This window comes from Pogonomyrmex barbatus, unplaced genomic scaffold (genome assembly GCF_055798465.1).
Source record: "Pogonomyrmex barbatus isolate J1 unplaced genomic scaffold, ASM5579846v1 scaffold2, whole genome shotgun sequence".
NCBI classification, from domain to species: Eukaryota; Metazoa; Arthropoda; class Insecta; order Hymenoptera; family Formicidae; genus Pogonomyrmex; species Pogonomyrmex barbatus.
In genome coordinates, this window is record NW_028297116.1 from 13,998,434 (window position 1) to 14,020,933 (window position 22,500).

The 22,500-nt window shown below is 38.0% G+C and overlaps 5 protein-coding genes across 12 annotated transcripts in view; 3 read left to right on the forward strand and 2 right to left on the reverse strand.

Moving 5' to 3' along the window:
- The first annotated feature begins 5,272 nt into the window (after positions 1-5,272).
- On the forward strand, positions 5,273-8,636 carry LOC105428719 (uncharacterized). Of its 4 annotated transcripts, none has more exons than XM_011641169.3 (6): positions 5,273-5,902; positions 6,794-6,882; positions 7,603-7,754; positions 7,852-7,922; positions 7,993-8,338; positions 8,432-8,636. In XM_011641169.3, the coding sequence occupies exons 3-6, from the start codon at positions 7,656-7,658 to the stop codon at positions 8,540-8,542; spliced, it is 627 nt and encodes a 208-aa protein (XP_011639471.1). In that variant the 5' UTR covers positions 5,273-5,902; positions 6,794-6,882; positions 7,603-7,655; the 3' UTR covers positions 8,543-8,636. The 4 variants fall into 4 exon arrangements, with proteins under 4 accessions (XP_011639471.1, XP_088933155.1, XP_088933154.1 ...); XM_089077029.1 differs by having other exon boundaries at positions 6,824-6,882; XM_089077028.1 differs by lacking the exon at positions 5,273-5,902 and having other exon boundaries at positions 6,732-6,882.
- A 210-nt stretch (positions 8,637-8,846) lies between these two features.
- LOC105428720 (hydroxyacylglutathione hydrolase, mitochondrial) lies at positions 8,847-17,330 on the reverse strand. 5 transcript variants are annotated; one of them, XM_089077027.1, is made up of 5 exons: positions 17,307-17,330; positions 10,153-10,262; positions 9,569-9,914; positions 9,352-9,455; positions 8,847-9,275 (listed from the first exon to the last, which is right to left on the reverse strand). In XM_089077027.1, the coding sequence occupies exons 2-5, from the start codon at positions 10,252-10,254 to the stop codon at positions 9,003-9,005; spliced, it is 825 nt and encodes a 274-aa protein (XP_088933153.1). In that variant the 5' UTR covers positions 10,255-10,262; positions 17,307-17,330; the 3' UTR covers positions 8,847-9,002. The 5 variants fall into 5 exon arrangements, with proteins under 5 accessions (XP_088933153.1, XP_011639474.2, XP_011639475.1 ...); XM_011641172.3 differs by lacking the exon at positions 17,307-17,330 and adding an exon at positions 13,952-14,094; XM_011641173.3 differs by lacking the exon at positions 17,307-17,330 and adding an exon at positions 11,360-11,555.
- Positions 10,770-13,361, forward strand: LOC148936685 (ATP-dependent DNA helicase Q1). Its single transcript, XM_089077022.1, has 2 exons — positions 10,770-10,905; positions 11,620-13,361. Exons 1-2 carry the CDS (start codon positions 10,770-10,772, stop codon positions 13,359-13,361), a joined length of 1,878 nt encoding a protein of 625 aa, XP_088933148.1.
- TBC1D16 (TBC1 domain family member 16) lies at positions 11,185-19,293 on the forward strand. The gene is made up of 6 exons (XM_089077020.1): positions 11,185-11,325; positions 14,932-15,798; positions 15,910-16,249; positions 16,337-16,762; positions 16,906-17,199; positions 17,328-19,293. The coding sequence occupies exons 1-6, from the start codon at positions 11,274-11,276 to the stop codon at positions 17,710-17,712; spliced, it is 2,364 nt and encodes a 787-aa protein (XP_088933146.1). The 5' UTR covers positions 11,185-11,273; the 3' UTR covers positions 17,713-19,293.
- The window catches only part of LOC148936686 (putative sodium-coupled neutral amino acid transporter 12), a 3,818-nt gene continuing 596 nt past the window's right edge, over positions 19,279-22,500 (reverse strand). The window contains exons 3-6 of the mRNA XM_011641167.3: positions 22,457-22,500; positions 21,849-22,223; positions 21,512-21,689; positions 19,279-21,371 (exon numbers count right to left, since the gene is read on the reverse strand). The exon at positions 22,457-22,500 is cut by the window's right edge and continues 41 nt beyond it. Coding sequence (XP_011639469.2) covers positions 20,665-21,371; positions 21,512-21,689; positions 21,849-22,223; positions 22,457-22,500 — 1,304 coding nt within the window. The 3' untranslated portion in view covers positions 19,279-20,664. The remainder of the gene's footprint in view (positions 21,372-21,511; positions 21,690-21,848; positions 22,224-22,456) is intronic.

The following is a 22,500-nucleotide window of genomic DNA, read 5'->3' on the forward strand; positions in this document are numbered from 1 at the left end:
CTAACCTAACCTAACCTAACCTAACCTAACCTAACCTAACCTAACCTAACCTAACCTAACCTAACCTAACCTAACCTAACCTAACCTAACCTAACCTAACCTAACCTAACCTAACCTAACCTAACCTAACCTAACCTAACCTAACCTAACCTAACCTAACCTAACCTAACCTAACCTAACCTAACCTAACCTAACCTAACCTAACCTAACCTAACCTAACCTAACCTAACCTAACCTAACCTAACCTAACCTAACCTAACCTAACCTAACCTAACCTAACCTAACCTAACCTAACCTAACCTAACCTAACCTAACCTAACCTAACCTAACCTAACCTAACCTAACCTAACCTAACCTAACCTAACCTAACCTAACCTAACCTAACCTAACCTAACCTAACCTAACCTAACCTAACCTAACCTAACCTAACCTAACCTAACCTAACCTAACCTAACCTAACCTAACCTAACCTAACCTAACCTAACCTAACCTAACCTAACCTAACCTAACCTAACCTAACCTAACCTAACCTAACCTAACCTAACCTAACCTAACCTAACCTAACCTAACCTAACCTAACCTAACCTAACCTAACCTAACCTAACCTAACCTAACCTAACCTAACCTAACCTAACCTAACCTAACCTAACCTAACCTAACCTAACCTAACCTAACCTAACCTAACCTAACCTAACCTAACCTAACCTAACCTAACCTAACCTAACCTAACCTAACCTAACCTAACCTAACCTAACCTAACCTAACCTAACCTAACCTAACCTAACCTAACCTAACCTAACCTAACCTAACCTAACCTAACCTAACCTAACCTAACCTAACCTAACCTAACCTAACCTAACCTAACCTAACCTAACCTAACCTAACCTAACCTAACCTAACCTAACCTAACCTAACCTAACCTAACCTAACCTAACCTAACCTAACCTAACCTAACCTAACCTAACCTAACCTAACCTAACCTAACCTAACCTAACCTAACCTAACCTAACCTAACCTAACCTAACCTAACCTAACCTAACCTAACCTAACCTAACCTAACCTAACCTAACCTAACCTAACCTAACCTAACCTAACCTAACCTAACCTAACCTAACCTAACCTAACCTAACCTAACCTAACCTAACCTAACCTAACCTAACCTAACCTAACCTAACCTAACCTAACCTAACCTAACCTAACCTAACCTAACCTAACCTAACCTAACCTAACCTAACCTAACCTAACCTAACCTAACCTAACCTAACCTAACCTAACCTAACCTAACCTAACCTAACCTAACCTAACCTAACCTAACCTAACCTAACCTAACCTAACCTAACCTAACCTAACCTAACCTAACCTAACCTAACCTAACCTAACCTAACCTAACCTAACCTAACCTAACCTAACCTAACCTAACCTAACCTAACCTAACCTAACCTAACCTAACCTAACCTAACCTAACCTAACCTAACCTAACCTAACCTAACCTAACCTAACCTAACCTAACCTAACCTAACCTAACCTAACCTAACCTAACCTAACCTAACCTAACCTAACCTAACCTAACCTAACCTAACCTAACCTAACCTAACCTAACCTAACCTAACCTAACCTAACCTAACCTAACCTAACCTAACCTAACCTAACCTAACCTAACCTAACCTAACCTAACCTAACCTAACCTAACCTAACCTAACCTAACCTAACCTAACCTAACCTAACCTAACCTAACCTAACCTAACCTAACCTAACCTAACCTAACCTAACCTAACCTAACCTAACCTAACCTAACCTAACCTAACCTAACCTAACCTAACCTAACCTAACCTAACCTAACCTAACCTAACCTAACCTAACCTAACCTAACCTAACCTAACCTAACCTAACCTAACCTAACCTAACCTAACCTAACCTAACCTAACCTAACCTAACCTAACCTAACCTAACCTAACCTAACCTAACCTAACCTAACCTAACCTAACCTAACCTAACCTAACCTAACCTAACCTAACCTAACCTAACCTAACCTAACCTAACCTAACCTAACCTAACCTAACCTAACCTAACCTAACCTAACCTAACCTAACCTAACCTAACCTAACCTAACCTAACCTAACCTAACCTAACCTAACCTAACCTAACCTAACCTAACCTAACCTAACCTAACCTAACCTAACCTAACCTAACCTAACCTAACCTAACCTAACCTAACCTAACCTAACCTAACCTAACCTAACCTAACCTAACCTAACCTAACCTAACCTAACCTAACCTAACCTAACCTAACCTAACCTAACCTAACCTAACCATCTCGACCTAACCTTTCATATATTGGTTAGGACGAGTCAATTAGGTTACCCAAAACACAACCAACAAGCAAAAAAAAAAAAAAAAAAACATGATTTTTCAACAACCTCAAATAATCCTCATCCGTGAAAACATGAAACAATGAGAAACGAAATGATAACTAACCACTGCAATTCGCAAGTTTTAAAGAAAAAAGTGCCAAAAGAATAAAAATGTCTGATATAATGTTTCTCCTCTAACACCCACATAAAATTTTTTTTTTCTTTTTTTTTTTTTTTTAATATCACCCCGTCTAATTATCATATCTAGGTTTTCCCATCGTGTCCCTACATAGTCTTTCCCATCTAGCACACACATAATCTTTCCCTTATTACCACATCCAGTTTTCCCATCTAGCACACACATAATTTTTTTTTTCCCCATCTGGTTTTCACATAATTTTCTTATCTAGTCCTCACATAATTTTTCCCATCTTCTTCCCACATAATTTTTTTTTCCCATCTTCTTCCAATATAGTTTTTCCCATCTACTCCCCACATAGTTTTTCCCATCTTCTTGCCACATATATTTTCTCATATAGTCTCCACATAGTTTTTCCCATCTCGTTCCCACATAATTATTCCCATCTCATTCCCACATAGTTTTTCCCATCTACCCATATAATTTTTCCCATCTAGTTTCCAAATAGTTTTTTCCATCTTCTCCCCACATTATTTTTCCCACCTAGTTCCCACATAGTTTTTCCCATCTTCTTCCCATAATTTTTCCTATCTAGCCCCCCCCATAATTTTTCCCATCTAGAGCTCACATAATTTTTCCCATATACTTCTCATCTAGCCCCCACGTAGTTTTTTCCATATTACCTCCATCTAGTTTTTCCCATTTAGCCCCCATCTAGATTACCCAACAAAAAAAAAAGAAAAAGAAAAAAAAAAAAAAAAAGAAATTAGTCTCAAACGCCCCACTTAAATCAGCCTATCTACTAACAAGTGGTAAAGAAAAAACCACTATCACTACTACTATCCAACAAAAACATAAGTTAACCAACCACCACATGCTTTAAAAAGATAGGTCATTTTTAAAAGCGGTATCAATTATAAAGACATGACATTTATCATTAAAACGGGGTCCCGTGACATCATCATTTCATTTAATACACGCTTATACCCCATGCATCATACGCCGCCGACGATGCACCCGCAATTTCCCACATCGCGCGCCAACCCATCTTCGCAGATGGTCTGCCCCCTACCGCTAGGCATTGTTTAAAAGCACTCTTACACATTTGAAAATTGACTACCCACGATATACAAAAAAGTACACACGATACTCGAAACATATTTGGCTACTGCCTCATCAAGTATGCAAACGGAGCTAGAAAAACTATGTAGAAACAATATAGAACAAAATGGAAAAGAAACTATGTGAAAACTGGATGAGAAAAATTACGTAATAACTAATGAGAAAAACCAGGTTGGGGCTAGATAACAAAAACTAGAAAAAGACTAAATGAAAAAATTATGTGAAGGCTAGATGGGAAAAACTAAATGTGTGCTAAATGGGAAAAATTAGGTAAATTTTAGATTGAAGTAACTATATAATTCTAGATGAATAAAACTAGATGAGAACTAGAAAAAACTAGGTGGAAGCTAGATGGAAGAAAAAAACTGTAAAGCCTAGATGAAAAGAAAAATGATAATTGATGAGCGCTAGATGGAACAAACTATGTTGAATCTAGATGAGAAAGATTATGTGGAATCTAGATGGATAAAAACTATGTGGGGGTTAGATGGAGAAAACTAGCTAATTACTTGCTAATAAAATTTAACTAGTGACTTTGCTTCGCATAAATACAAGCGACAATATAATCACTTCGACTCTTTATAGGTAAAATTTACAATTGCCGTGCAAAATAATTCAAAAACTATTTATCCGATTGAGTTTTACCTGCAAGTATTTCGTTAAATACTTTTTTGTCATAAATTGAGCTTCTATTTGCATTTATATTGTTTTTATATATATTTTTCAATGCATAATCAACATGCAAAAATGGATATTTTTGTTTTCTATATATCACCATTTTTACATTTCAGCATTATTCGCTTTAAAAAAAAAAAAAAAAAAAAAAAAGGTTCAATTAATGGCATACACCTTACAAAGAATAATCCATTTGGTTTCTTTGTTTCAGATAAATATGTGACGCCCTTGCCACCTACTTCCGCTCCGCCGTTTGATGCGCCCGCCGTCCACCGATGAAGCAGACACTCATACCACGATTAATATGGTAACTTCTGTCTTCTTCCCCGTCAGCCACATTGCATCTAACGGCCTTTAGCGCGAATCTTCGTGCTTGCCACCGGACGCCACACGTCTAGCAGAGAGAGAGAAATTCCAGATATCATCGCGGTCGTCCGTGGCGAGTGAATGACCGCGCCCTGTGTAGTGTCGAGTGTCGCGTACGTGCCGAATTCTATGCTGTGTCGCGATCATGTCTGTATCATGCGACTACGTGCGGCGTTCTGCCTGTTGCACCGGGTGCTCGCCCCTCTTGCTCGCTGTGCGCCTCCACCTCTCTCACCTGCGCGCGAGACGCTATTGCGCCCGTTTCTTCTCTCTCGCTCGCATGTGACCAGCTGGTTCTCGCTCTTTTTCTCACTCGCGTATGTGCTGCCTCCTTCTCGCTCGCGTGTGATCCGTCGCTTTTCTCTCTCGCTCGCGCGCGGCGGCCCTGTGATTCTCTCTCGCTCGCAAGGGTATGTCTTATCCGATCTGCGTGCGTTTCATTCGCGTCCGTGTCTGTTCTGCTCCGTCCCGTCTTATTTTGCGTTTTAGCCGCGTTCTATGCAATCGTCAAAGTTCCGCGTCTCGCTCTCTGCGTTTCTCTTTCGCGTGCGCTCTGTTTTATCCATGTCCGCGTTACGTTTCATTCTCGTCTGGATTGCGTTTCATACTCATCTGCGTTGCATCTTTTCAGTCTGCGTTGTATCTTTAATCAGCGTTCGGCGTGCGGCAGTCGCTCGCGATCTTCTGCGATTCGAGAGCGTTCCGCGTGGCTACGCAGCGTGCGTTTTCAGGCGATCCACTTCTTTCGCGAGCGATCATCTCAGTATTCTTTTTCCTGTTTTCTCTTTGTTTCAGCGTTTTCTAGTCTCGAACATTCCTTCGCGCCCGCGGTGCCTTTACTGGCATTATACGTTCCGCAAAATAACATTTTGTCACGCGCATTCCTCATGTTCGCGGTGCCCTTGTTGGCATTGTACATTTCGATTTTCTTTGTCGTGTGATATTAGCTATAAGCCGTGTGAATATCGCGTTCGCGTTTTTGTTTGTGAAATAGCCGACTGTCCTAGAAATTATCTGTTGTCTGTTGAAACGAACGAGACCGAGTCAGAACTTCGCGAAATGTTGCTAGCGATGGTCGAACTTCAAATCGTAGTGGTAATACTTAGTTGTCCTGCAACCTTCCTGGTTCTCCGACTTTTCAAGGATCAGTCTAAATCATAGACCGGCAACGCACTGTCTACTACAAATACAAGCAGCGTTCCTTTGCACGCCAACCGCTTATGAGTGGAGTTTGAAGTTGACATGCAAGGTAATTCAAAAACTATTCATCTGATTGTGTTCTCCCTGTGCAGACATTTAGTTAAAGTTTCCTCCTAAATTGAACCCCTATTTGCAATTGTATCGTCAATATAAATAATACTTTTTACCTAATAAGCATGTGAAAATCGACATTTTCGTTTTCTATGTGATGCCATTTTTTTTTACAGTTTTGCACTATTCTCTTTAAAAATAGATTCAATTCATAATGTAAGCTTCACGAAAAAGTAATCCATTTCGTTTTTTGTTTCATATGAATCAAGCAGCACGCGTGCTACACTGCACGCCGATTCCTTATGGGTGGAGTTTAAAATTGGCGTGCAAAATAATTTAAAAACTATTCGAATTGAATTCTTCCTGTGCACACATTTCGATAAATATTTTCCTCATAAATTGACTCTTTACTTGCAATTCTATTGTTTATATACAGGATGTCATTTCAAGTGATATCGATTATCTCGCGAATTGATTTTAAGGAAAAATTTTTCGAACGAAAGTTGCATGGCTTGAAAGGAGACACATGATGGAAATGTGGATTTGATTTTGAATGACCTTGTCAAAATCAAGTCGTCATTAATGTTTTTTTAAATGGAAACCCCTATTTTTTATTACACATTCTTGTAACTTGTAACTCGAGAGCTTTCCAAAACGCTGTAATAAAATTACTTTTCGTTAAGTACTTGTTATGTTATAAGGCAAGATCGATCACTGATTCGGCCAATTAAGGCGCATGCGTAAATGGATAACGCCGGCGATACTGTAACTTTCAAGCTCCATAACTTAAAAAGTACTCAATGAAACGTAACGTTATTATAGTGCTTAAGAAAGCTCTCGAGATAAGCTATAAGAATATGTAATCAATAGACTTTCTAAATTTCTCTAGACTAATCCAGATCAATGATCTCTGTCTCAGCATTGATCGGATCAATCATCGTGGACCAATAAAGCATGGAAGCATTTTTGTTTTGAAAGGTAATCCTCTCTTTACTTTTTTTATATAAAATATTAAATAATTTTACGAAATATAAAGTTCGTAATAAATTTGAATTTATTTAGTGTAATATTTTTTTGTACTAAATATTTCTTTTTATGAAAATAACCCATTTCAAAGCTTAAAGTTACATTAAAAAAGTGCAAAGCCGCGCAAAGTTAATAAAAGATATCTTATTAAAATATTGTTAAATAAAGAATTTTTAAATAAAAAATTTTGGATTCTCTCGCTGCGTTAACTTTGTGAATAGTTGTCATTGTATTAATTTCACAGAGGATCACAGAAGAGATTTTGATAATTATATATCAAAAAGTTAAAAATATTATAGTGTGACAGTGATATAATAGTATTATATTAATTTTTCTTTTGTGTTGAAAAAGATAAATAGCGGAAAAAAAAAATAAAATAAAATAAATAGTAATAAATTTAAAATCGTTAATATTAAAGGAAATATATTAATAAATATATTAATAAATTGGTAATATAATTATGTAAAATAAAGTTTTATAAATATTATATTACAATTTAAGATTAATGTAGTTAATTTATTTGAAAATAAGTGGGAATAGTCAAAAGATGGCGGACCAATCAAAAGTTGCTTTTTCGTGGCCATTCTCTGATTAGTGTCTCTAGTACTGTGAACAAACCTCATGTCTTCTATAAATTTGTGTGCGATGGTGTAACGAACATATCGTTTGTAGTATCGGCTGTTTGTGCTCCGTAATATTTGTTTGGTTATAAATTTGATCCTACAATGTCCGATGAATCCGAATACGATGTAGAACCCGAAGAGTTTGATGTTTACAAAAGGAAATATCAGTTATTGTTGGAGAGATGCGAAATCCTACAACAGGTTAAATCTCTTTTCTATAATAAAATCTTTAAAGACTTTGAAGATTTTTAATTATCATTAGCCATTTTACAACAATGTGATATTTTCTAATCGATAGGAGAATGAAAGACTGATCTACAGAATTCAAAAAGTAAGGAAGCTTCTTCGACGCACGCGGAAAGAGAAAAAGTTAGTGTGATAGGTTATATTGTTGAGATTTTAAGTTTCGACATAGTTAGGTTGTTTGTAACGTTCCTAGATTTTTAATTGATCGATTGGATCGACATGGTGATCGTTGGCGGGAGGCACCGATGGGTGTACTCGAAGAGAACAGTGTGTTCCAAGCGACTTCGAAATCAGAAAAAGGAGGAAAAGGAACCTCTCATAATGCTAAAGAGGAGAAACCTAGGAAAGGAGCGAAGAGAAAAGGTGCAAAAGCTGATCCAAATGCACCGAAAAGACCTGCTAATCCTTTCTTTCAATTTTGTCAAGAACAAAGACCTCGTGTAATGGAACGTTTAGCTGGAGAACCAGAACCCAGTAAGCAAGAACTTACCAGACAACTTGCGACTACTTGGAAATCTCTCAGTTCTGAGGATAAAAAGGTAAGATTTAACTATGATTTAACTGTTAATTTATATTTTTTGATATATTTTTTGTTTTCGATTGAAAATGCATTTTTCCTTGCATTGTTCTAGGTATACTATGATATGTATGAGCGATCCAAGGAAAAATATGTCGCCGAAATGCAAATATATAATAAAAAGACTGAAGATGCACCCTGTCAAATGCCACTGAATGTAACTTAATATGTAAAATAGTGAGTGTTGATTACGGAAATTAATTTATGATTGCATTTTTGTATAGATAAGATATAATAAATTGCATTTTTGAGGAAAGGAATGTACAGGTATTTATAAATCGTTCACATATCTGGTTATAATTCAACACAAATACGCACGCGCACATATACACATACACACACCACACAAAACGGACAAACATCTTGATCACAAAAATGCATACATCGCATAGATATCTATATGAGAAAAAAAGAAAAAAATCTAAAGACGAGATTAAAGTTAACATAGAAAATAATAACATACGATGATAAATGATGAAAATTCACTTGTATTTATTACAAAGTGTATAATGACTTCATTCGACCACTCGAATTGATATACTACCTCTTTTTTGTTTAAATTTATATTACATTGATAATTCACAAATAATCGATAATATTTGAGAGAAAAACATTTTTGTCGAAGATTAAGCTTTAAAACTATCCTTTTCACACCTTAGATACGACATTGTCTGAACAGGATCGTCTTGCTGCGTGTGTTTCATGACGGAAGGTTCGTGTACTCTCATAAATGGGTTTGTTAGCTTTTCGTCTTTAATAGTGCTAGGCACTGTCGGAAGATTATTAGCGCGTTGAATATATACCCAATCCAATTTTTGTTGAATTGCCATGTTATCGGGTTCCACATGTAAACCGAATTTGAGATTATTGACCGTATATTCATGTCCGCAATATACCTTCTGTAAAGTGTAACAATGACTCGCTTGAAAAATAATGAATTGTAATTAACTCGATGAACAAACTTTGGAAACTCACCGTCTCTTCGGGTAAAGAACCTAGAATTTCGACGAGTGCCCTGTACATTTGATCCGCAGTACCCTCGAAAAATCTCCCGCAGCCTCCGGCGAAAAGCGTATCTCCTTTTTGAACAATAAATCTTGATTTGTTATATTGTATATAATAGTTGAATATGAAAAAATATATATATATATATTTTTTTTTTCCTTATCGTTGATCTATCATATATCTTTACCTGTAAACACGGATGGCGAATGTTCTCCTGTTCCTGTAATATAGTAACAAATGTGCCCACGCGTATGGCAAGGTGTCGCGAAACACTTGACCGCGAGACTACCGATATTGAATGTGTCATTGTGCGTAATTTTACGATTAATGGCTTCTATTCTCTCATCTCCACCATATACGATGACATCGGAAAAGTTTTTCAATAATTTGGCATTTCCTCCAGCGTGATCCCAGTGATGGTGAGTGGTTAAAACTTTTGTTAGCTTGACATTATTTTGTTCGACAGCTGTAGCCACGGCTTCTGGATCGACGGGATCTACGATGGCAGCCTCTTTTGTCTCTTCGTCGATGATCTTGCAGTTTCAAAAAAAAAAAAAAAATTTTACAATATTGAAGAAAAGTGGAAAGATAAGAATATCGATAAAACATTTTATTCAAGTGACATTTTTATGTCTAATGAATATATAAATATTCTTATATATTTTCCTGTGTATTGGATAATAATGAAGTTACATATAAAGAACTATATCTGTGTCCATGTTATTAAGACTCGGAGATTATACGAATATTAAAATTGATGATAGCACATACCAGATACATATAATTATCTTGAAGCGCTGGTAATATTTGTACTTTCATGTTGGAATGATCTATTGTTACGCTTTGACTATGCGATCTACCATTGGAAGACATACTCTTTGCTGAAACATAGAAAGAAAAGACATGTATAATTTATATACGGATACATAATTTTTTCGTATGTACGCAAACGTGATTCGTCGACGTAATTAATAAATATATATATATATATATATATATATACACACACAATGTGTGTGTGTGTGTGTGTGTGTGTGTGTGTGTGTGTGTGTGTGTGTGTGTGTGTGTGTGTGTGTGTGTGTGTGTGTGATAAAATATAAAGTAGAAAAAGAAGTGATGAAGGTGGACGAATTAAAACTGAACGATATGGCGCGAAACGTGGTGTTTGTAGTGATAATGGTATAGTGACAACTACGATGCGTCGCGGAAGCGATACAAGACGCCAAAATATGTGACACGTACCCCTAAAATAGATAGATGTGAATTTATTTTCGAGCCATGTTGGACACGCGCGTAGTGCAACTTGACGAAACATGATGACGAAAGCTTAAAATTTTTCTTTATTTATCTTGTACGCACAAAACTTATCGTTCCTCGCTACTTGCCTGATGACGTATGTACCAAGAAGATATAGTGGAAGAAAAGTAACGATAAACTGGAGAACAGCGCTCGAGAGAAACAGCCAATTATCTCGTATACAAGCTTATTTTGAACTCCGTTCTAATTCACGCGCTCAGAGCGCTCGTGAGCATCGTTTGTCCTTGTTTAACCTAACATTTCGCGAACAACAAAGATGAAACGATCCTTTCCACGAGTGCCTCTAACGTAAAACGGAGCGCAGCTTTGTAATTCGCTGTCGGTCTCGTCGGTGCACCGGCGTCAGATATCTCGTAAGAGGGACAGGCGATATAAAAAGTACACGAGCAACGGTGGATCGGGCGGTGCTCGGTATACCGTACGTAATAATGCGTAATGTGTACAGGTAGAATCGAGCGAAAGGTAAAGATATAGAAACGTATCTCGGTTCGGATTATACGAATGAGCGTTATCTCCGCGATATGTCGACTTGATATTTAACGAGGAAGATCTGATCGGATCTGATCGAATGTGCGATGTCTCGTGAAAGCGATACGAAAGATGTGATCGCGATGGACGAGTATCAAGGTTAGTTGGATATGAAATTGTTGAAGAACCGTACTTCTTTCTCCTTCCTCTCTTCCTTTTTTCTCTACTCTACTCTTCTACACGTTGTCGAACTCCATGTCACAGAAGCGTTAACTGATTTCAATCTAAATGTTCACCGAGACTTGGCGCGGTCGCACCGCTTTCTATCACGTGGCATACGTTAGAGTCACTCGTTTAAATTACGTTTTTTTGATCGATATGACGTTACGCTAATTAGACGTATATACATTTCAACGCTCGTATATTTGTGTTATAATCTTCGATAAATTTCAGTAACGGAGGATGATGAGATAGCTGCTATTGAGTATGAGCTACGACAAATAGAGAACGAACTGCAGAAGTTGCAAGATCGCAAGGAAATATTGACGCAACGCAAAGAGAAATTGCGCGACGATGCTCTCTTGAAGAAAAGTTTTTCTCTGTCCAAGAAAAATTGGAGCAATCGAGATTTCCCTTGGTCCATGAAACTCGTGAAAACGTTAAAGGATGTATTTAAGATAGAAGAATTACGAGAGTTACAATTACCGACTATGAATGCGATCATGTCGAAGGAAGATGTTATATTGATTATGCCTACAGGTGGTGGTAAAAGTTTATGTTATCAGTTGCCGGCTGTGATCAGCGAAGGTATAACGATAGTAATCTCACCATTGATATCCTTGATGGAGGATCAGTTGTATGGATTACGTAAACTCGATGTAAAAGCCAATATATTGTGCGCAAAGGCCGACAAGGAGAGTGTCAAATCGGTTATGACGACCCTCGTGGATAAAAATTCATCTCTCAAATTGATTTATGTAACGCCGGAATATATGGCCAAGTCCACGCGCTTCATGAATAAGTTACAGAAAGCGTACGAGTTGGGACATCTGGATCGTTTTGCGATAGATGAAGTACATTGTTGCAGTCAATGGGGTCATGATTTCAGGCCAGATTACAAATTCTTAGGAATACTCAAATCCATGTTTCCAGGAATACCGATTCTAGGTCTCACGGCAACAGCCCCGGCCAAGATCATCGTAGATGTGCAGAAAATGCTAGACATTAGTGGTTGCCTGGTTTTACGAGCTTCGTTCAACAGACCCAATTTGTACTACGAGGTTCGTCGCAAGCCAGCGGACAAGGAAACATGCCTCGCGATGATAGAAAATTTGTTGAAGAATCGATTTAGCGGCAAATCGGGTATAATTTACACAACTACGATTAAAGATGCGGAGCAATTAACGACGGACTTGAGAAACAGAGGTATCAAAGTCGGATGCTATCATGCGATGCTCGAAGCCGATTATCGATCGGAAGTCTACTCCAAATGGATGTCGGGCAAGTATCAAGCGGTAGTCGCGACTATCGCTTTCGGATTAGGCATCGACAAACCCGATGTGCGATTCGTGATTCATCATTGCGTTTCAAAATCGATGGAAAACTTTTATCAGGAAAGTGGTCGAGCGGGTAGAGACGGCAAGAAATCGGTGTGTCTTGTGCTCTACAGATTGGCAGATGTATTGAAATTGAGTACTATGGTATTTCAAGATAAAGTCGGACTACAGAATTTGTATAAAGTGTTGGCATACTGCCTCGATCAAACGTCTTGTAGACGCAGTTTAATAGCGACTCACTTTGAAGAAATTTGGAAGGAGAACGATTGCGCCGAGATGTGCGATCATTGCAGAAAGCCTAGTGTTAAAAAAGAAATTGACATAACACGATATTGCAGACAATTGTATCAGATTATGACTAAAGCCGTGCAGAATGAAACACGACTAACTGCGGTGAAACTCTTGGACTCTTGGTACAGTAAAGGTGCTTCATCGTTACGAGTATCTAACATACCCGTGCCAAACTTTACGAGAGAAACCGCAGAGGCTATCATAGGACATCTGCTGATAAACGGATATCTGCAAGAGGACTTTCATTATTCGGCATATTCCACGATATCGTATCTTAAACGCGGACCCAAAGCAGGATTGACTCTTGGCAACGATCATAAGATACTCTTTAATTATGAACTTTACTGATGCACTCTTTCTGTCTCCTCTGCTTGAAAGGGTACAAGACTCTATGTAACACACACATACACACATATATATATATATATATATATATATATATATATGAAACAGTTATGTATGTACATGTATATGTATGTGTGTACATACATATGTATATATGTATGTACGCGCGCGCGCGCGCGTGTGTGTATGTGTGTCACGCATGTGTTGACAAATTAGGATCACGCTTCAAGTGCAATGAAACTCACATAACTGCAAATTTTTTTAATTAATCCAAGACGATTAAAATTCATTGACAATTCCACAATTGACAATTCGCTAGATTAGCTTCGAATAAAGAAACGGAGAGAAAAGGAGCCAAGAAGATTACGCGAATGGGAACGATCGATCAAAAGTAAGGGAATTATACCGCGAAACGCGCGGTATATGTGTTGTATAATTTTGTACCTTGTGATCAAATAGCGCGAAAAGACGGTGGATAATCGATGAAAACGAAGTCTACGAAGTATCATAGATATAGCGAAATGTCAGCGGGTTGGGTAGTAGGATAGGCGATAAGTTCCGCGATCAGAAATATTGATCTCGGATAAGAATACCTGTGCGGTCATCTCCTTTGTATCGTTGATGAGCTACGATCACTCTTATCTGATCGTGAATTTGCATTAAAGAAACGAATTGAAATGAAAAGGAAAAAAAAAAAAAAAGAAACGAGAGTACTGCGTCGCGCAGTCGCGTCTCTATAAATTTTAACAAATTTCACCGAAATCGATGTACTTGCGCGGTAGCGACGACAACGACGCCCGCGCACTAGACACTAGATACCAAGCGTCGAGCAGTGACGCTTAAACATTAACGGTTTAGAGACGAGAACGTTGATTGTCGTGCCGATAATCTCGTTCTCAATTTGCATCCGCGATCTCGCATGCATTCTGAGAAAACTCTGTTTCAAAGCCGCTAACCCGATCGAGATATTGGAAGCTCTCGAGGACTCCTCTCGGTAAAGAATGGCGATAAAGTCTCGCGATTTTGGTCTAGACTTCGCGGCTGCATTATCGTGGAATCCGGAACCCGACGACGGGATGTGCACACTATCGCGACACGGATACGCATTATCGATGCTCCATATGTAACGAGGCTAATTGAAACGATAACGCCATAGCGTGCGCAAGCGTGTGCGTATCCTGTGATCATGCGAAAGGACTAGTTCGATTCTTCATGGGACTTCGAAGCACGATTACATCCTAAATCCGTTGTTTTTTGCTCATCCGACTATGCTCACTCTCCGTCCTGGATTTTTCTCCGTCGGTTGGCTTTGTTCACAACGTCGATCGCAATTTCAACACTTGGTAAACAAAGATAGCCCCAGCCCGAATCGTATTTGGAATTTTCAGAGGCAAAAGGGTTGCGGCGAATAAGTCGCGAATATAAGTTTAAATTGAACTTTTATGAACACTCGGAGCTCTTTTTGAGGTAGATTTTTAAATTTGTTCTGTAGAAGAAAGAGAAAAAAAAATCAATCTAATCGTTCCGAATACTCGTTTTCTTCTGTCGAATACCAGTGCTTTTTTTTTTACAGCGAAAACTGATGACATAACGGTCGACTACCTGTCTAATTACGATAACACGACGATGCCTCTGCCGAATATTTTGAGGAAAGCGAGCAACTACATCCTCGGCGAATGCGGTCAGGACAATCGACGTGTCATCTATCAGGATGGCGAAGCGTTATTTTGCAAAAATAACGTTTGCGTGCATCCTCCGACGTTAATGAGACAATATGCCGACGTGGTACATCATCCCGGGTATTTGACTATAACTTGCAAGTTAAACAAGAATTCAAACTTGCCGACCCTGCACCTAAGTTGGATACCGAATAGCACGTTGCGCAAACATCCTACCGCCTTGGAGAATCTGAGTGCTAGGAACGTTGCCGTGCATCGAGACGATGATCCGATGTTCTCCCATTCCCGAATCCCTGAAAAAGTTCATGGTGATTCGCGTAACATTTCGGACGTGAGATACGAGCTCGAAAACGAGAACGAGAATGAAAACGATACCGAAAATGATAATGGAAATGGGAAATTGGACGGATGTTTGGAGGCGAAGGAACCCGTCAATTGCGGAGATTGCGAACGCGTCTGTTCCGGTTCCGGTTCTGGTTCCAGCTACAGCTACGAGTATCCACGTCATCGAAATCCAGGCATGGTGAATCGCAACGACGACAATATCAAGACTTGCGATATTGAAAATCGCCTGGATACGGATTTGGTAGAGTCGAGCAACGAGAACAGAGATTTGAAAGAGCGAGACTTTAACGAGATCGACGCGAGAAGCGTTGACGAAGAACCGGCACGCTTCTCCTTCCGCGATGATGCGAGCATCAAGAGTCGCAGCTTGTCGTTAACTTCGACGTGCAGCCTGTCAATCTCGGTACCTACCGATGGTACGTAAAAAAAAAAAAAGAAAAAAAAACATAGTTGGACGTAACCGCGGGCAGTTCCCGACCGCGGTTGCTATTAGCGATATTAGGTTGAAGACCTTGTTGTTTGTATAGCCGAGGAGATGCCGTCGTGGATGAGGTCCCCGGAACTTCTAGCTTTGCAACACAATCTTGTCTTTCCTGAGAGCGCAACCGCTTCGCCCGTGACACTGCGTAGAGCGCATCGATGTAGAAGATTTTCGGTGGACCTCAGCGAAATGCGATCCTTGAGACTGTTCTTCGCCGATCCTGCTTGCACCAGCGGCCAATTGGTCGTGGCGAGCAGAGAGAGCCAGTATAAGATTTTGCATTTCCATCATGGCGGTTTGGACCGGCTAGCCGCCACTCTACACCAATGGCATCAATTGCTTTATCCGCGCTTGAACGCGGACACGGAAGAGACTTTGCCGTATAGGTCAGATAATTAGAATATAAAATTGCAAATTTCATTATTCTCTGCCGAATAATGATATTTACGATATTTACGTCACACGTCGCACAGGCACTTCATGGTATGCCGGCCGGAAGTGAGCCGAGACGAATTACATCCCGAGGAAGGTCAAGTGCCGATGATCACATCGTTAGCCTGGAAGGATTTATTGAATGAACGAGGCCAAGTGGAGGATGATCTTGCTCTTCGTAAAGGGATCTTTTTCGGGGGTCTGGAACCGGCGCTACGAAAGATCGTTTGGCCCTTTCTGTTACACTGTTACTCTTATCAAAGCACCTACGAGGACAGAGAACAGATCGATGCCATTAGACGGCAGGAATACGAAGAGATAGAGAAACGCAGACTGAACATGAATCCTGAACAGGCCGAGCGTTTCTGGCGTAACGTCGTGTGCATAGTGGAGAAAGATGTTGTCCGCACGGATAGAGCTAATCCATATTATGCCGGTGAGGGTAATCCCAACATCGAAGTAATGAAGTAAGTGTCGAAATGAATCTTTGATGAAGGTTTCGTCCCTGCTCTTCTCAATTGCCGAATTTATACTATCGCGTCATATCTATGCGTGTGTTACCTGTGTGCACATTGTCACTTTTTTTCTTTTTCTTCCGTATCTCTCGCAGGAATATTTTACTCAATTACGCGGTATACAACTGCCGCTTGGGTTACACTCAAGGGATGTCCGATCTCCTGGCACCTTTATTGGCAGAACTCAACTCCGAAATCGAAGCTTTTTGGTGTTTCGCGGGTTTGATGCAAAGATCGGTAGCTGTATGTACTCCGACCGATACGGATATGGACAGAAATCTATGCTATCTCCGAGAATTAGTAAGAATCATGGTTCCAGATTTTTATGCGCATCTTGAAAAACACACGGATGCTTTAGAGCTTCTGTTTTGTCATCGATGGATACTCTTGTACGTACCAATTATGTTTCATGCGTATATATGTATCTCGTGTGTAATGGCAAAAATTTTATTCGCGGCATTGCTCTCGTATATAATTTCGCGTTTTATCCACTTACCCTCTTTTTTTCTCGTTACAGATGTTTGAAAAGAGAATTCTCAACCGAGATTGCATTGGTAATGTGGGAAGCCTGCTGGGTCAATTACCTGACGGATCATTTTCACTTGTTTCTTTGCCTCGCTATAATGTGCGTTTACGCGGACGATGTGATTGCTCAGGATCTTCGAACGGACGAAATGTTACTGCATTTCAGTTCACTGGCCATGTACATGGACGGGAACGTTATACTTCGAAAGGCACGAGGTCTGCTTCATCATTTTCGTCAGCTTGTGCGTTTACCTTGCACGTTGGCCGGACTGTGCCGACAATGTGGTCCGGGAATGTGGGACAGTGCGCACGATCCAGTGATAGAGTGTGTGGGTCACGAAGATACGCATTGCCCATATTTAAATAATTACGAATAATTGTCTAATTTATACGAAGGAAAAAGAGAGCATGTTACATCATCAGTATTACTTGACGTACGGATTGTCTCATCGTTTCATCAATGACTAGATTAAGTCCTTGTTTTCTTTTGCACAATCTCTTCTCTCTTTACATCGAATTTTGATTCAAAGTCTATAAAGTTTTCTGCAAACGCTAATATTTACGAGATGTATCAAATATAGTTACTCTCTGTGCTCTCTTTTACACGTGAATAAACTCGGATTGTCACAAATATGATGATACATGACATAACGTGCGTTCTCGTTTTTGTATATGCTGTTGACTTATTGAATTGATCAAAAAGAAGAAGTAAAGCAACGATATATCAAGCACTAATTACCTGTGTTATACGTTATACATCGTTATACATTTTAAATTAATACCGAAACACGAAGACATATCTCAAAATCTAATCTCATATTAAGCTCATTGTCAGTTGAAAAAAAGTAAGCTTGCAAGATGTGACGTTGATAACATTATATATTAATAGATAGATGCATCTATACTAATCGCAATGTCAAAGAATGAGAGGAAAGGATACTTAATACAAGAATGTCAGAATGTTGAAATCAACTGGGATGGAAAGATATCCGTCACCTCTCTCATTAGGCTTGTTCTTTTTAATTCAACCTCTTGCATGATTCATCTTTCTTCTTTATCTCTCTACGTTACAGAAAAGAAAAGATGAACGAAGTTGCAACGAATGAAGATGAGAGAAATTCAGGCCTTATAATCTTACTTCATATACGAATTTCTGATCTAATGAGCTTAAGTTGGAAATCAAAGGGAGAAATCAAATCGTATGAATACACGAAAATACATTTATTGTGAAAATGTATGTGTGCGTGCGCGTACGTGTGCGAGCATGCATGCACACATGCACACTCTAAATAGTGCAGGGTATGAAATGGAGCCAATTATATATTCACTCCAAAGTGTTCACTTACGTTTGTATACATACGACACATTCTTCACATTACAGCCATATAACGTTTCTTTCGAAATTTTAAAATACAACACGCCAAATTTTCGTTTCTTATTGAAAATTAATCGAGCATAATCTTTGTAACATAATTGCACAACTGCACATGTATCGCATTCGACTTTATCCAAAAACAAACACGAAGTATTGGAATGAGATAATTTAACCAAACGATTCCAAATGAATAAGGGTTCATCTTTTTTATTTTTATTATTATTATTATTGTTGTTGTTATTGTTGTGTAGTAGAGTCCGTTATCATAAATATACGTAAAGAAGCTATTTAATAATACATTCAAGATTTTTACAGATGTTCTTATGCACAAAGGCGATTGTGACGCATTTTACACTAATCCACTTGATCAGGGATGTAAAACTTTATTCAAAAATATCTCGCTTTTATCATGCTATTTGGTATCGTTGAAATCTTGAAGAGAAATCTATCTTAAGCGTTAAGATTTATCCCATATGGATCTCAGAGTTTGTAATAAATATACAAGAAATGTGTGTGTATGTAGAAATGTGTGTATATGTATATATCGGTGCAAATAAATCGGCAGAAAGACTTGTATAATCAATTATTTATTATTATTCATTTCAATGGCTCTTGGAAAATATATATATATATATATATATATATATATATATATATATATATACACATACATATCATATATTTGCATATATGCACATACTCGCGATATTCTTCATTGTACGCTACACTTGCACAGGTACACAGATGTGACGAACATGCTGCGAATACCTTTTGGCAGTTTTATACATATCTTGTATAAAAATACAATCTCAAAAAGAACAAGTTACAACATCACACTTTTGCTATTGCTATTATTACTTCGCATGCTAACGTTCATTATAAATTTACTTCATTATAAAAAAGATATAAAAATTTTACTGTATAAAGAAAAGATATAAATACAATGTAATGTCTTTAGAACTTTACTCCTAATAAAGAAATCACGCACATCTATCCCGGGATAACACTAGAAACGTAAAATATACGTATAAAGACGAATAATATTATTGTATCCTGTATAGCTAAGCTTATCCAATATTTGACTCCTGTATATACGCATGACCTGTACGATCTATACATACGCGCACGTATACATATATGAGTGTATGCATAGTGCGTGTCTGTACGTATGCGATACGCATGTATGTGTGTTTGTACGTACACGCAAATAAGAAGGGAAGGTGTGCGTCACGACAGGGCCCGACCACGAACCAGTCGTGAAAACTCGTAATTATTTTGCGAAAAAATACCACCTCAACCAGGAATCGAACCTGGATCTCCCTTACCGGGCAGGCATCTTATCCTTTCGACTACCGAGGCATGTGATGATATTTATCGCAAATAACGTGTTTAGAATAACACGTCAACAATATAATGATACATATATATATATATATATACATATATTACAATATATATATATATATATATATATATATATATATATACGTGTATTCTTTCGAATCCCCATGACCGGCGTCACGACGGGACCCGACTACGAACCAGTCGTGAAAACTGGTGTATACCAAAGTATTATCAGCTCGACATATGCACGTGTGAGCGTATCCCGCCAAATAACGATCATCTTGGATCGTTTATTTCACTTTAAGATTTCACATATCGTGAATCGGTCACTTTACACATTGTAATAACCATCGCTCTCAATTCCTATCTATTGCTTCGGTCACCGTCGTTCAATATCCGTAGTACTCAACAATATCGGCCGATCGTTACTTTGATAAAGTTATTCATACTTTTACTATTAAATTTTTAAACGTAAATGAAAATACATAATTTTTGTAAATATCCTGCGTTTGTATCACGATATTTTTAGCGATTTACTTATTTAGCGTAAAAATGACGTTCTCTTTTCTTTTGATTATAATAATATAAATATTTTTTTTCTTTTTTATTATTAACTAACCCAAGAAGATTGAAAGTGTATTTGTACGAAATTGACCGACACTAAAATCATACAAGCATTGGCCCATACTATAACAAAAATAAGCCAACACCTGCCTGAGAAAGGACTTGCAAATTTGTTAACGACTCCGAGACCGATAATTTTGTTAGTTTTTTGCCTGGCGTAATAAACCAAAAAAGTAGGTATTAAATACTGAATTCCTGCTCCGGCATACGATCCTGTAATACCAACTAATATCGACAGATCTTTGGTAATCATTGCGATCAGATACGGTGGTATTACCGCTAAGACGGGGAAGACAAGTTTCTGAAGACATAAATTATAAGATGTATCCTCCTTTAAAAAAAGCGACTGCAAATTATTTCGAAGAGTAATCGCTATGATGGGAAAATTGGTACTTAGAGTAAATACGGGGAAAAGCGCTAAGAAATATTCCACGAGAAGCATGAAAATATTTTCACTCTTGGAACAGTCACCGGAACCACGTGGCCCAAAATCCAAAGTATACAGATCATCCAAACGATCAAAGGCAAAGATACCTGTTAAAGCCAATAATAAATAAAAGAGAGCGATTAGAGTATAATCGAGAGCTAAAAATCGATTTAATTTAGACTTGTTTGTTATGGGTGCAACCAGAGCTGGTAATGAATGATGACACATGAAAGAGTAAACGCAAGCGCCAAAAAGACTAGGAATTCCTAAAACAACAATTAATAATATTACTTCGCTTATTCACGATTATGTTCTACCTATATCTAATAATAGCATTAAGATCTATTTAGCAAAGAATTATAAATTGACAATTATTGATTATCGTTCTATTGATCTTCCAGCTTACCGGTTAAACTCGCAATAGGTGGATCACCACGAGGACCATGTACCAAAAGATTCTTCAAAGCGTACACGATCATTACGGTGAATGCGATCCATCGCATTACCGAAGTCAATAGTTGAAGATATTTGGTCTTTTGTACGTTAAAAAATACAAATGGGCCCAACGATAATACAAATGTAGTCTGAAAATAAAATTAACAGAACAATCACAATAGTGTAATTGTCGCGCTAATTTGACTTGGATTTTGATAAAATTATGATGAATTTGATAGAGCAAACAAAAGTAAAGCACCAAAATGAATATCAAAAATAATAAAATTTTACATAAAATTATAACATACCAGGAACACTCTATATGCATCCAATCGATTAAACGTAGAACCTTCCCAACAAAATTCAGTATCTGGTATGGTGTCGTTGCACGTAAGATTTTTTGGCAGATAAGTGCAGGCAACATCTGCTAGTGACTTTGCAACTGCCGCACTATAAATGCTTAAATCTCCATATAAATATACAGCAAAACATAAGTAAAATAAAGTAGTGCCAAATTTGTTGAAAAAGATGGATGCCATTTGACCCATTTCTATCTTATCATAGATCACATAATATCTGCATGTCATATCTGAATGATCTGGACTGATCGAAAGAGGAGCTACCAGTGGGGTATCCTCTGAATCTGAATTAGAAGAACCAGATTCACCTATAATTTGTAAAACCTAAAAAGTATTTGAATTTTTAATATTTCAATACATAAATATACACAGGCATATACGCATAATAAAAATAATATTGTATGTACACCTAGCATTGCTAATTAGAATATTAGAATATTTTATTATCGTAAATTTACATCTTTGTAAAATATTCTAAAACAATATCAACATAGAATATTTGACTTTGTCTTTTGCCTAAAACGATTAGAGATACAGTTAGAATTTATTATACCTACGCGTTTTCGATGCTGGATGTGCCTCCATGTAACGATAGCATTGG